Consider the following 14747-nt stretch of genomic DNA (forward strand, 5'->3'; position numbering starts at 1 on the left):
CGGTCAAAATACCGCCAAGCGCAGCAATCATCTCAACCAAACGTTTTGTGTTGCATTCTTGTCACATTTGTGAACTACATACCAAATTTCAAGTCTCTAGCTTATAGTTCTCGAGATATTGTTAAATACACCGTCGCCAACCGTTGCACCGGTCTTAACCAAAAGTTTCGTGTCGCAATCTTGTCACATTTGAGAGCTACATACTAAATTTCCCAAAAGTTTCGTGTCGCATCCTTATCACATTTGAAAGATACATACCAAATTTCAAGTCTCTAGCTCTTATACCATTCTCGAGATATTTTGTTTACAGACAGACACACACACGGACCAATGGCTGAAACTTTGGATTTAGGCATTTTAGTTTTATTGAGGTTCTAACTTCACTGTATAACTGCCAAGATTTCTGGTGACGGGGTTTTACCCTTGGTTTGACGGGGTTTTACCCTTGGTGTGACGGGGTTTTACCCTTGGTGTGACGGGGTTTTACCCTTGGTGACGGGGTTTTACCCTTGGTGTGACGGGGTTTTACACTCTATTCGGCGAAATGCTTCCAGCCTCCTCACGATATTCTCACTCAGCCTGAGTGGGCCCCGGAAAGGCAGCACACCCAAATGGTCCGTCATACAGATGCCAAGCACGCACAACGAATTGTTTCTCACTTGACATTAAGTTGTTCCTAACTTCCATTCCAAGTTGTTCCAGACCCGAAGATGCTTAAAACATAGACGGAGCTCGTTGGCTCCAAAAATATCTTAAATCTATTAAGGAATAAGGAGTGGATGCAGTAATCTAATTTCTGGAGAGGTTGCAAGATAAAGGGGGTGGTAAATGGCTAGATAAGTCTGTTTTTAGTTCTCTTTTTAAGAGAGACAGGGAGGGAGGGAGGGGGAGAGAGAGAGAGAGAGAGAAAGAAGGAGTCTTGTAAATTGAAGGCTTTATCTGAGAAGGATCTCACTCTCCTATGTCATCTTTGAGTAAAACAGCTTTTCTAATGCGGAATGTTGTTAAGAATCAGCTCCGAAAAGAATTACGTAACTAACCTAGATCTCATCTAAACTATTCATCAATATACAGGAGTTTTTTTTTTTTTTTTTTTTTTTTTTTTTTTTTTTTTTTATCCCCCAAATACTTTTCAATTTGTAAATGTCTAGTGATTCCTAAACTGGGGTCTGCGGCCTTTCAAGGACTACGATGGCCCCTGGAAGATCACATAAAATATAGTCCAAACTTGTGTAATTGGTCTACACTCTACATAAATGAGGGAAATCGTGGCCCCTTCATTTCTACATAATTGTAATTGGCAAACACTTTTGTAGGAAACCTGGATATGCGGAAAAAAAAGGAGGAGGAGGATAAAACATAGGGTATATTGGAAAGAGAGTGGAAGAAGGAATGAAAAGGTAGAGTGGAAGAGAGAGAATGCGGAAAAAATAAACAAAAGGGGGAGACGAAAAAAAAAATCCCTCTCATCTCATTTTTACTCTTTCTCTCCCCATCGAATATCTCCCCCTCCCACTATTAGCCGGCGCTACTCACAATCAATACTAACCCCGGACAACCTTTCCTTTTCTTCTCCCCTTATTTCTTGTCCCTCTTCTCTTCATCGTCTCCTCTTTCTTTCCCTTTCATCTACGTCTACAACACTCCCCTTTTCCCTCATCTCTCTGTCACTGTACTACTCTTCTAACCCCGGACAGCTTTTCCTTCCCTCTCCCCTCTCATTCACTCTGCTCTCTCCTTCATCTGAATCTCCACCTACGCCTTCTGTGTCTTTACGTGCCCCCACTATATGTATCTCAGCCTTCTTCACCCCTTCCTATCTCCCTCTCCCTCCTTCTTCCTTATTTTTTTTTTTAATTTAAACAGATCTTAATTGTTGTTCCATAAAATGTAATTCCCCCATTCCATTTTCCCCATCCGTGGCACAAGCTTCCCCATCCGTGGCACAAGCTCTGCTTATACGGATGGGTATACCATTTACATGAAAAATGTATGTTCTGAGTTTTTTTGTCAATCAAATATAAATGGAAACTTGTTAAAAAAAAATAAATAAAATAAAATAAAAAGTTATTAAGTACCAATCAAATATATAAGACCTTGTTTAGACTTTTCAGTCCTATGCTGGTAGTATAAACAAGGTATATTCTATTCTATTCATTACCCCCCTCTATCTAGCCACCCTCGTCCTCCTTCATCTACGTCTTCACCGACCCTCTCTATATCTCGTACCCCTTCTCCATGTATATCTCCCCCGTTCGGTTCCTCTCTATCTCATCCCATGTCTCCCCCTTTACCTTTTCCATATCGCTCTTATAAGCAGACATGTGCCGCATGCCGGCGTATTACTCACAAGTATTTCCCAACACCATGCTTTTCTCCCACAGGCTTCATGTCAAAGTTTCCCTTTGTCTTCATGACAAGAGAGAATTCTTTTTCCTTCTCATTTGATTATTTCTCTTTATTTTTCGGTGGTGTAGTGGCCACCTGCCTCGGTGGTGTAGTGGTCAAGGCGCTCGCCTGGTAAACAGGAGGGCGTGGGTTCAATCCCAGCCGTTAAAGCTGTGTTACTGGGAACTTAATTTTCGTCTGTATATGTAGAGCCCCCCACCCCACCATTCTTGAATAAAACTCTTTAATGTGTCTCTTGTTTCAATACTGTCCGATGTTTGCCAACCCCTCAAAATAAGAACGCGTGTAATTTGATAAGAGAAACGTACACCTCCAAAGTCCTCTGACATATTTATGTGTTATACCTAGGTATGTGTCCTGGAAATGAAGTAACCCAATAAACTTGAGGTGTCATGTAGAGAGTCCATTTCAAATTGGAAACAAAGTTTCGAAAATTTGCTTCCTCTTTGTGGTGCAAAAAAAAGGTAAAAAAAAGTAAAGACGCAAACCTACTAATCACTATACTTAGTTTCTGGAACTTTTTTTAAGACTTAGAAAAGGCACAAGAAATATCATCAAAGCCTTGGAAAACCCCGGCAGTTAAGTTTTACCGTTTGAGCAGGAAGGGTTTTCAGTCGCTATCTATCAGCATGACTTTGTGTCATGCACGGCACTGGCTCGCGACACGGTGTTAATGTCCAGACTGTCATGCGTGCGCACCTTTAGTTTATTTCAGAAGAATAAGAAAGTAGTTTTGATGGCATGCCAAATCATGAAGCATGTCACACGTCAATTAACCATCACAACACACCACAACATTCCAATGTTCCGAGGTAAATCCAATATCCAAAGAATAAATACTGCGAGTAATTAATTCCTTGACGGTCGCGGAATTGGAACCCGGGACCTCCTACGGCGATGACCGATGGTGCACAGAGGCCTTATGTCACCACCAATTAAAATGCAAGGTTCCCAGCGGAATTTGAACTTGGCTTGAATACAAATGTGCACATTGCTTCAGTAAGTACGTGTATTTTGGGATTCGGATCTGAGGCCATTAAATAATTTCCAATGGAGCAGGAGAAGGAGGCGAAGGAAGGAGAAGAGGAAGAGAAGAAGGAAGGAGAGGAGAAAGAGAAGGATGAAAAGGAAGGAAGAGAGGATAAAGAGAAGGAGAAGGAGGAGAAGAAGAGATGGAGGAGGAAGAGGAGGAGAAATAGGAGGAGGAGAAGAAGAAGGAAAGAGAGGAGGAGGCAGATAAGAAAAAAGAAACCGTTGCTAGGATAGTAATAAATTGACAGTCATCCACGGTTTTATTCAATTCTTCACTTCACCCTAATTCAATTATCTTTTGTCTTCTGGGCTCGCGTAGAATCATCGGAAGTTCTAGCTTGGGATCGAATGAGTCATCAAGTCATCACTTGGCCAGCCCCCTACTAATCCTTCTTCACATCTACTTCATCCTACCACGTCTTCGGTGAGTCAATCGAGTCACCACCACGGTGAACGAGTCAATAAGATTGAGTCAATTGACTCGATACTGTTTGTAATCAAAGTTTTATCCTAGCCTTGAGCAGTAGGTTATGTGCTGAATACTCTCCTTCACTGCAGGAGAGAGAAGTTTCTCAGTTTCTCACAGGTCTCAAATGTACACCACGTTGGTGAATCAGTGGTTCCCAACACCAACCCAAACTTCTTTGAGGATAGTTCTACCCAACACCACGGTGAACAAGTCAATTCACTCAATACTGTTTGTAATCAAAGTTTTATCCTAGCCTTGAGCAGTAGGTTATGTGCTGAATACTCTGCTTCACTGCAGGAGAGAGAAGTTTTTCAGTTTCTCACAGGTCTCAAATGTACACCACGTTGGTGAATCAGTGGTTCCCAACACCAACCCAAACTTCTTTGAGGATAGTTCTACACGAGCAGTATAAATAAGCACTATTATTATAAGCACTATTATTTTTTTTTCTCATTTCATTTGATTATGACAGATTGGCAGGTCATAATCGCCGGGAGGTGTGAGCAGCAGGGATGTCGCTTTCGCAAGGGATGGAAAAAAAACCAAAGGGTAAGTCTATGACTCAAATTAATGTGAATGATGAGTAGGTCGGGTCTTCGGCGGAAGGTCGGGCGGTCTATTTGAGATGTTTGATAGATAGGTAGAGAGATTTGAAGCACAGGAGGTATCATTTTTTTTTTTTTTTTTTTTTTTTTTTTTTTTTTTTGGGGTTTCAAATAGTTCTACTGTTTATACTGAACGGCCCCCTTTTTTAGTGGGATCTAGTCATTGAACCACAAAGGGTTAGTTCGTAGCTAAACCATGAATCTGATTTTTAGGATTTGAGAATGCGTCTACCTATAGGCTATAGGTACCTAAACTACCTAACCACTACTTACCAAAGTTTTATTAACATAGGTAAGTATTGTGGAAATGCCGAAATGGTAGGCAGGTACAACAAAACAAATTACCTTCTTAGTACCTTTGCAAACCTTTTTGTGGCCTCATAAAATACCTAACCAAAGGTAAGTATAGGTAACGTATCCATAATATATATTGTTTATACGAATATATTCCCAGGGTGTGACTGGAAAGTCCCTATATACCTCAGTCCCTCATTAGTCCCAACTCAACACAAGTCATTTGCTTTGTTCCCGAATTGAGACGTTAATCCTCCCTTTCGAATAAAGGCACGTCCTACGTGGTATTTGTCCCATAAAATAAAATAATTCCAGTCTTGAAATGCCTCAGCCGTAAGAAAGAAATACCTCTCCTACCTAGGTATGTTTAATAAAATAGGTAATTCCATTCATGTACATAGTAAAGTAGGTACTCTGTCCAAATAAAGGCACGTCCTACGTGGTATTTGTCCCATAAAATAAAATAATTCCAGTCTTGAAATACCTCAGTCGTAAGAAAGAAATACCTCTCCTACCTAGGTATGTTTAATAAAATAGGTAATTCCATTCATGTACATAGTAAAGTAGGTACTCTGTCCCTTCAAACCATCAGCAAAGTAGCAGTTACACAGTGATGTTATTAACTCTCAGCTATCTATTATTTATCGAACTATCAAAAATTTGCTCTACTATTAAAATTAGGGTGGGTCATCACTTCATTTCAGCAGACACAGACTGTCTAATGCAATTCCATTTTTCAAAGTCTCAAAGTTCACATTTCAATGTTTTTTTTTTTTTTTTTAGCATGACTCGAGACATGCTATCAGGGACATGCTATCAAGGCAGGGTTGGGCGTTCTGCTTTTCCTTTCTGTCTCGTCGCCTCTTCGTTTAAATGTCATTTCCATTAGGATATTATCGAACAATCTCCTCCTTCCTAATCTATATCTTGCATGTCGGATAACAACTTAACCCTCGGACGCCCAAGGGTTATAAATGATACATAGGTACTGCTAAATTCCATTTCTCACTTGGTACTTTCCGTCTCTTGAGACGACTTGTTGGAACAATCTTTACAAGTATTGTCCATATGTTGTCCATCTCTCCAGACTCCCATCTCTAGATCAGCAAAACGCTCTTTTTTGTCAACAGGTTTTTTGATAGAGGGAGCTGTACCTGCTAAGGTCTTATCATCCCGAAAGCGAAGATAGAAAGAAGACGGGATAGGAGAAAGCCAGCCGTTCCGAGAATGAACTTCATCTGCTCAGGATAAAATCCGCTGAGGGTGAGAATAGAACCCGTGCTCTAGCGCTTACAAGGCAAACACGCCACCCTCCAAGCTAACTGAAAATCGGTCCATTTGATTGGAGAACCTATTAACTTTCCTCTAATTTGATATTAATTTTTAGTACCTATTTTTGCGTACTTACCTATGGCCGTCTGAGAGACGAACAGCACCAGTTGGGTGCCAGGTACCCCGGACGCCCAAGGAGGGGTTAAAAACAGGCTCAGTGTGACGTAAAGGGTTAACTGAATCCAACCACCAAGGGTTCGGATCCCCTTACCAGTTCTAAATTTAGAAATCATCCTTCTCTCTAGTTGCCACCTGTCAGTTAGTTTCTCGTTTCTTCTGACAACTTTGTAAGCAGGAGTGATGCTTTGACTGAAATATGTGAACGTATATCAGGGGGGAAGTGTTTTATTTTCAGGGTTTTTTTTTTTTTTATTTTTATTTTTAGGATTCATTGGGAAGTGATTCTACTTCCAGCGTTATTTTCTTTTCCAGGATTCTGGATTTCTATTGGGGCAACGTCCTACATGAAGTTACTTTAACAATAAACCCTTATTACTTCACACATTAATTTTTATTATGAGATACAAGAGTATAGAAGTAGGTACTTCAATTGATATTTTCCAGTGGTCAGTTTCCCAAATGGAAAATACACCCTTACTGAACAACTATTGAAAGCTATCATGGTTGGATTTCTCCTAATCATAAGGTATCTCTAACTTTTTTTCTACAGCACATACTTACCTACCATTTATTTAATTTCCTTTAAGAGAGACGAGATACAGAGATAACACTTATCCAGCTGCTATTAAAAAGTGTTATAGCTGTTTTTATGAGCTCTTCTCTGACCGCATAAAGAAAACGATAGTGTAAGAAAATAATTACTTTAAGTACCTACCTAGCCAGGTTCTACACTTCTACACTCGTATTTATGAACAAGAATGATCGTTCTTAGATCAATCTCAAGTCAAAATTGACCAATCAAATGCCTTGAGACTATGCTTAGCACGAACTTAAGAGCCAGCATTTTGTTCATAAATACTAACCTAACCTAACCTAACCTAACCTAACCTAGTCTTCTACCCTTACCTACGTAGAAGTTATTACCTTCACTAAAATCCTTATGGTAACAGAAATGGAGTACGAACCGTAAAAAACTACGACTTCCTCCTATGAACATACATTTTAACGCAGTGTACCTATGTAATGTGTGTATGTGTATTAAGATGTGGGTTCCAAGTTCTAATTCTAACCATCACACACAAGGTTTAAATCACCTGCAAATGGTTTTCTTTTATTTTTATTCAATTTTTCCTTTTCCTCCTCCTCGTTTTTTTTCTGCACTTCCTATTACCCTCAAAATTGGGTCGAAGTCCTTACTTGTGAAAATAATTTTACTTTCTTTGGTGGAAGGACTAACAAAGGTATAGAGCTACTGGACTAACAGAAACAATGTCTGGGCTTGTAAAAATAGAAACGATAATTTTTCCTATAGGTCATCATGTCATCAGTATTGATGACGACATCTATAGAGACAAAAGCTGATGGTAACCTTTTTCCTATCACCTATTTACTTAGGTAAGTATACGAATACTTACATAATATGTAGGTTCTATGTACATATGTATATATTGTTGTCTATGTACAGTTTGTACAGGCTAGACTTCACGTTTTCCAAAGGCGATAGGAAAAAGCTAACACTCGACAGCGCTTTGTCCTATTTATAACCAGGGTGGACGGGGGGGGGGGGGGGAGGGACACTGTCATCCTAACAGTCCCTGGCTAAAGAAAACTCTTTGTCATATTTGTAAATGTCTAGTGATTCCTAAACTGGGTCTGCGGCCTTTCAAGGACTACGATGGCCCTGGAAGATCACATAAAATAATAGTCCAAACTTGTGTAATTGTCTACACTCTACATAAATGAGGGAAATCGTGGCCCCTTCATTTCTACATAATGTTAATTGGCAAACACTTTTGTAGGAAACCTGGATATTGCGGAAAAAAAAGGAGGAGGAGGATAAAACATAGGGTATATGGGAAAGAGAGTGGAAGAAGGGAATGAAAAGGTAGAGTGAAAGAGAGAATGCGGAAAAATAACAAAAGGGGGAGACGAAAAAAAAAATCCTCTCATCTCATTTTTACTCTTTCTCTCCCCATCGAATATCTCCCCTTCCCACTATTAGGCCGGCGCCTACTCACAATCACATACTAACCCCGGACAACCTTTCCTTTTCTTCTCCCCTTATTTCTTGTCCCTCTTCTCTTCATCGTCTCCTCTTTCTTTTCCCTTTCATCTATACGTCTACAACACTGCGCCTTTTCCATCATCTCTCTGTCCACTGTACTACTCTTCTAACCCCGACAGCGCGTTTTCCTTCCCTCTCTCCTCTCATTCACTCTGCTCTCTCCTTCATCTGAATCTCCACCTACGCCTTTCTGTGGTCTTTACGTGCCCCAACTATATGTATTCCAGCTTCTTCAGCGCCGCCCTTGCCTATCTCCCTCTCCCTCCTTCTTCCTTATTTTTTTTTTTAATTTAAACAGATCTTAATTGTTGTTCCATAAAATGTAATTCCCCCATTCCATTTTCCCCATCCGCGTGGGCACAAGCTTCCCCATCCGTGGGCACAAGCTCTGCTTATACGGATGGGTATAACCATTTACAATGAAAAATGTATGTTCTGAGTTTTTTTGTCAATCAAATATAAATGGAAACTTGTAAAAAAAAACATAAAATAAAATAAAATAAAAAGTTATTAAGTACCAATCAAAATATATACAGACCTTGTTTAGACTTTTCAGATCCTATGTGGTAGTATCGTAATAAACAAGGTGATATTCTATTCTATTCATTACCCCCCTCTACCAGCCCACCCTCGTCCTCCTTCATCTACGTCTTCACCGACCTCTCTATATCTGCGCTACCCCTTCTCCATGTATATCTCCCCCGTTCCGGTTCCTCTCCTATCTCATCCCATGTCTCCCCCTCTATTACCTTTCCATATCGCCTCTATAAGCAGAACATGTGCCGCATGCCGGCGTATTAACTCAACAAGTATTTCCCAACACACCATGCTTTCTCCCACAGGCTTCATGTCAAAGCTTTTCCCTTTGTCTTTCATGACAAGAGGAATTCCTTCTTTCCCTTCTCATTTGATTATTTCTCTTTATTTTTCGGTGTGTAAGTGCACACCTGGCTCGTCCGGTGGTGTAGTGTCAAGGCGCTCGCCTGGTAAACAGGAGGCTGGGTTCAATCCCAGCCGAGGTATGGAATTTATCCTCATATAATTTCGAGAAATTGACCAACAATAAAGTAGTAAGCCTACTGCTGGAGTAAAGGGACTTTTCAGTCCTAGACGAGCAGTATAAATAAGCACCTATTATTATAAGCCACTATTATTTTTTTTCTCATTTCATTTGATTATGACAGATTGGCAGGTCATAATCGCCGGAGGTGTGAGCAGCAGGGATGTCCGCTTTCGCAAGGGATGGAAAAAAAAACCAAAGGGTAAGTCTATTAATAATAGTGCTTATTTATACTGCTCGCATAGGACTGAAAAGTCCCTTTACTCCAGCAGTATTTTTTTTTTTAAGAGGTTTGACAGAGGGAACTGTAACTGCTATGGTCTTATCGTCCCGAAATCGAAGAGAGAAGGAAAACAGGATAGGAGAAAGCCAGCCGTTCCGAGAACGAACATTATCCCATCAGGATAAAATCCGCCCCAGGCGGGAATCGAACCCGCGGCCTAGCGCTTACAAGGCAGACGCACTACCAACCAAGCTACTTAACTAGGCTGGCTGAGGTATCATTTTTCCGAAAGCAAAGAGAGGACAAGATAAGAGAAAGAAAGCAGTTTTCCGAGAACGAACCTTATCTGTTTAGAATAAAGTTCGCCCAGGGCGTGCATCGAACATTCGAACCCGCGACTTAGCGCTTACAAGGTCCTCTTTGAATGACCTAAACAAATATCACAAATGTGAACATCTCGGTTCCAAGAAGATACTTGCTCTGCATCCTATACCTACTTCTCTAGGATGAGTGGACAAATGGACTCAACAAAGAATAAAAACCTTAATAAGTCAAGGACCTTAGCTGCAGTTCAAAACGTTTCACAACCACACAATAACTTTCAAGTACCTATTCTCTCACGCAACTTTACTACAACCAACTCCTCTTATAGAAAAAAAACTCTACAACCAACACATCTAAAAATAAACAAAAAAGAGAACCTCTGATGCATGTAAAATTATTATAATGAAGTGTAGGTACTTAATTTTAGAGTGTATACTTGTATAGGTATTTACTTAATTGGTACTTTTAAAATGCAGTTTCTTTGTGTTATTATATCACAACTTTGTGTTATTATATCACAACTTTGGTGCTCACTGCAGCATTGTAGGATTTTTCCCAATATCTCAATCATCCTAACATCCAATGTTTACCTACCATGCTGGCACCGGTCGCTATGCGCATTTATTATGTTATAGCTACTCATTTTCCTCACGAGGCTGAGTGGGCCCCGCAACATCCAGTCACGGAGTCAATCATTTGCTTGATACAAATTTCTTGACCCCGCCGGGAATCGAACCCGGGTCTCCCGCGTGCAAGGCGAGTGCAGTGACCACTACGCCATGGGAGCTGACTTAATTGGTACTTTTATGGCAGATACCTAAGTAAGTAGCTGTATTTAGATAATCTTCTTCTTTCACTGCACCTTTTCTCAGGGATACGTTACCTATACTTACCTTTGGTTAGGTATTTTATGAGGCCACAAAAAGGTTTGCAAAGGTACTAAGAAGGCAATTTGTTTTGTTGTACCTGCCTACCATTTCGGCATTTCCACAATACTTACCTGTGTTAATAAAACTTTGGTAGTGGTTAGGTAGTTTAGGTACCTATAGGTAGACGCATTCTCAAATCCTAAAAATCAGATTCATGGTTTAGCTACGAACTAACCCTTTGTGGTTCAATGACTAGATCCCACCGGTCGCTATGCGCATTTATTATGTTATAGCTACTCATTTTCCTCACGAGGCTGAGTGGGCCCCGCAACATCCAGTCACGGAGTCAATCATTTGCTTGATACAAATTTCTTGACCCCGCCGGGAATCGAACCCGGGTCTCCCGCGTGCAAGGCGAGTGCAGTGACCACTACGCCATGGGAGCTGACTTAATTGGTACTTTTATGGCAGATACCTAAGTAAGTAGCTGTATTTAGATAATCTTCTTCTTTCACTGCACCTTTTCTCAGTTTTATTTGGGGTCAGTATTACCTTCTTCTATCATCCTAAGTACCCAATATTTATTTCCATAAGTAAGTAAGTAAGTAAGTAAGTAAGTACCTATGTATTCTCATTTTAGAATGTGCAACAATGTAAATAAAATCTCCCATTTGTGAAAATGTAAGAAATCTCCCCTTAGTGAAATACCTTGTTAATGCAATGGTGAAACCCACCCTATGCCTCTCATGTTGAACCACCTTGGTTTTTGTCCCACATCAGTTCACCCTGTAGATTGGTTACTAGACCTGGACCCATAACAAGTTCTCATTTCCTGTCTCAAAACTTACACAAAATAGAACTTATGTACCTGTCCATTGATCTCTTACAGCCCAAGTAAAACATAATTATATCCTACTCAGGTCTACCTACACACACAGAAAGACATTTTCAATAGATCAGTTGTGCTTACTTGGGTGATGTTTCAAAGTCATAGAGCTGGAAAAATGGGGACCAACAGATTTTTTTTTTTTTTTCTTCTACGACTTCTAGATCCTGAGATACTTACCTAAATCAATTTAAAAAATACTGGTAAATCGTGAACTTTGACGTCACAGCATAGGCCCCCGTACACGATGACGTCACATCAAATGTCCCAAGCAAAGCTCTCTTGCAGGCAACACATTAATGTGTTTGTGTGCATACGTTTTGGCGCATTTATTTCTGCTCCTCTGCAAGCGTGTGAATTTTCGACTTTTTACAGCTGTTATTTTTTCGGACTTTTGACCTTGGATTTGGATCGACCATTTATTTATAAGTTTTACCCATTTGCTACTGCTCCATTGATAAAGTCAATAACTGGTGTAGCTGAAGTGTAGACTTTAATCTTTCTGCTCCTCTGCAAGCGTGTGAATTTTCGACTTTTTACAGTTTTTTTTTTTCTGGAGTTTTGACCTTGGATTTGGATTTTTCCCAACTTTTTACATAGGAATCGACCATTTATTTATAAGTTTTACCCATTTGCTACTGCTCCATTGATAAAGTCAATAACTGGTGTAGCTGAAGTGTAGACTTTAATCCCCAATATAACAGGAGACAACATAGGTAGGACTTTTGAAGACTTCCTGAGTGAGACCTTGAGTTTACTGAGCTGAACTTTAAGTAGTGGTACAAGGATGAGAGTCCAGTCCTCTGACTCCTCTGTGGTCACTTGATCAGCCATTGGGCCTTCCTAATGGCCATTGAAAGTCTAACAGGAGACAGCATAGGACTTTTGAAGACTTCCTGAGTGAGACCTTGAGTTTACTGAGCTGAACTTTACTACTACCGACTCATGAATGGATCATGTTGTACCCAGAATATCCAAATAATCTAATGACTAGTGGTACAAGGATGAGAGTCCAGTCCTCTGACTCCTCTGTGGTCACTTGATCAGCCATTGGGCCTTCCTAATGGCCATTGAAAGTCCAGGGTAGGTAATGTTAAAATAAACTAGGTATTTACAGAATTTTAAAAGAAGACCAAATAAGTCCATGCACTTTCATACTAGGAAGGGGACACTCACCAACAATAACAGAGTCGGACAAATCATATTTGCCTCCTGAATTTGGGAAATCTTTGAGTTTCCTTCCACTTCTGCTAAAATAAACTAGGTATTTACAGGATTTTAAAAGAAGACCAAATAAGTCCATGCACTTTCATACAAGGAAGGGGACACTCACCAACAATAACAGAGTCGGACAAATCATATTTGCCTCCTGAATTTGGGAAATCTTTGAGTTTCCTTCCACTTAGATTGAGTTCACCACTCAGATGGGCCTCTTCTAAGATACGTTCCAGGGATCGGGCCAAATGCACTTGGGATTGGGATGTTAAATTCATGTTGGTTAGCACAGCCATGGTGTATGGGAATACACCATCTCACAAATTTAACATGAGAAACACTTGTAAAACCTAAAACACTTCAAAGACATTGCAGCTTTAGCTTGAAATGACTAAAAACACAATGTTAAAACCAACGCTGTGGACACAGATTAAAAATAAATGAAAATCACATTAAAACAGTATTAATTTAATAATTTTAATTTATTTAACTACTAAACCCGGCTTTCGGCTTTCTATGGGCTTTCAGGGGGGATAGAATAAAAGCGTTTTTTGGGAGAAATTTCACATACGTCCAACCCCTTTGCGTTCGCTCGTGAAACTGTTTTAGGGATGTTGCGATATATCGAAAACCGATATATATCGATATATTTTTCGTCGATATATCGATATATATCGATATATTTTTTTGGAATACAACTATACTTGTATCTAGAATTGTACTTATATCTATACTTTCATTTTCATACATTAATGTTTCAAGATAACTATACGATACCTACTAATGTACTAATCCTACTACGTAGATGAGGTACTATTTACTCATCATCATCCATAATATTTAGTATGATACCTATAAACCTATAGGACATAACTATCTAGTCAGAGAGAGAGAGAAAAAAGAGGGAAAAATAGAAAAAAGTACAGGTATATTTAGCCTAATTATAATATCAATAAAAAAAGTACAGGTACATTTAGCCTAATTATAATATCAATAAAAAAAAGTACAGGTAAATTTAGCCTAATTAATATCAATAAAAAAAGTACAGGTACATTTAGCATTTATAGCAGGGGTGGGCAAACCGGGAACCGCGGTTCCCTTGGGAACCACGAGCCCATTTTGAGGGAACCGCAAGCTTAATTTTGAGGGAACCAAAAGAAAAAAAAAAAAAAAAAACGGGAAAAAATAAAAGTGTAAAAGTAAAAGCAGTTTCATTTTGTTAGCCGCGGGCTAAAACCAGCTTTTAAAGGATAGAATTTTATTGAGGGGTACACTACTTCCTAGTAATTTTTCAGCAGGTTTTATACTAAAAAAAATAAATAAAAAAAAAAAAACTTTAAGATAAAGATTCCAGGCTTTTAGGCTGGGCGGATGCGCCGCCGGTTAAAAGGAGCCATCATCGATGCCCATAGTAAATGGTTTTCATAAGTTTATAGAGGTAATCCATAGAGCTTATTCCATGTAAATGTGAAAATGTTTAAAGAACTGGGGCGGCCCTTAGCCTTGGGCCCAGAGGGCGCACGTTCCGACTCGCGTCACTGTGGTGGTCGTGAGGGTACCGCATCACCAGGTGACGCGAGTCGAACGTGCGCCCCTCTGGGCCCACAGCTTAAGGGCCGCCCCAGTTCTTTAAACATAGTACGGTTTACTAACTATGGCACTGACCCAACGCCCCGGGTGAGTCGCGGAGGCACTAACCTTTTACCTCATCGACTACATTATATTACGCGTATCGCCTGGTCCACGGTCGTACCATCCCCCCCATTTGTATACCTAAAATCCTAATAACTCTATAACCTTTTTAGGATGTTACGACGTCACTCGTGGTTTCAACACGTGTATTC

At 39.9% G+C, this 14747-nt stretch overlaps 1 protein-coding gene across 1 annotated transcript in view; it reads right to left on the reverse strand.

The window, feature by feature from the left end:
• The window catches only part of LOC113469900 (leucine-rich repeat and calponin homology domain-containing protein 1-like), a 32496-nt gene extending 19014 nt beyond the window's left edge, over positions 1–13482 (reverse strand). Inside the window, exon 1 of the mRNA XM_026827913.1 lies at positions 13022–13482. Coding sequence (XP_026683714.1) covers positions 13022–13199 — 178 coding nt within the window. The 5' untranslated portion in view covers positions 13200–13482. The remainder of the gene's footprint in view (positions 1–13021) is intronic.
• Positions 13483–14747: the final 1265 nt, after the last annotated feature.

This window comes from Diaphorina citri, unplaced genomic scaffold (genome assembly GCF_000475195.1).
Source record: "Diaphorina citri unplaced genomic scaffold, Diaci psyllid genome assembly version 1.1 scaffold1282, whole genome shotgun sequence".
Classification (NCBI taxonomy): domain Eukaryota; kingdom Metazoa; phylum Arthropoda; class Insecta; order Hemiptera; family Psyllidae; genus Diaphorina; species Diaphorina citri.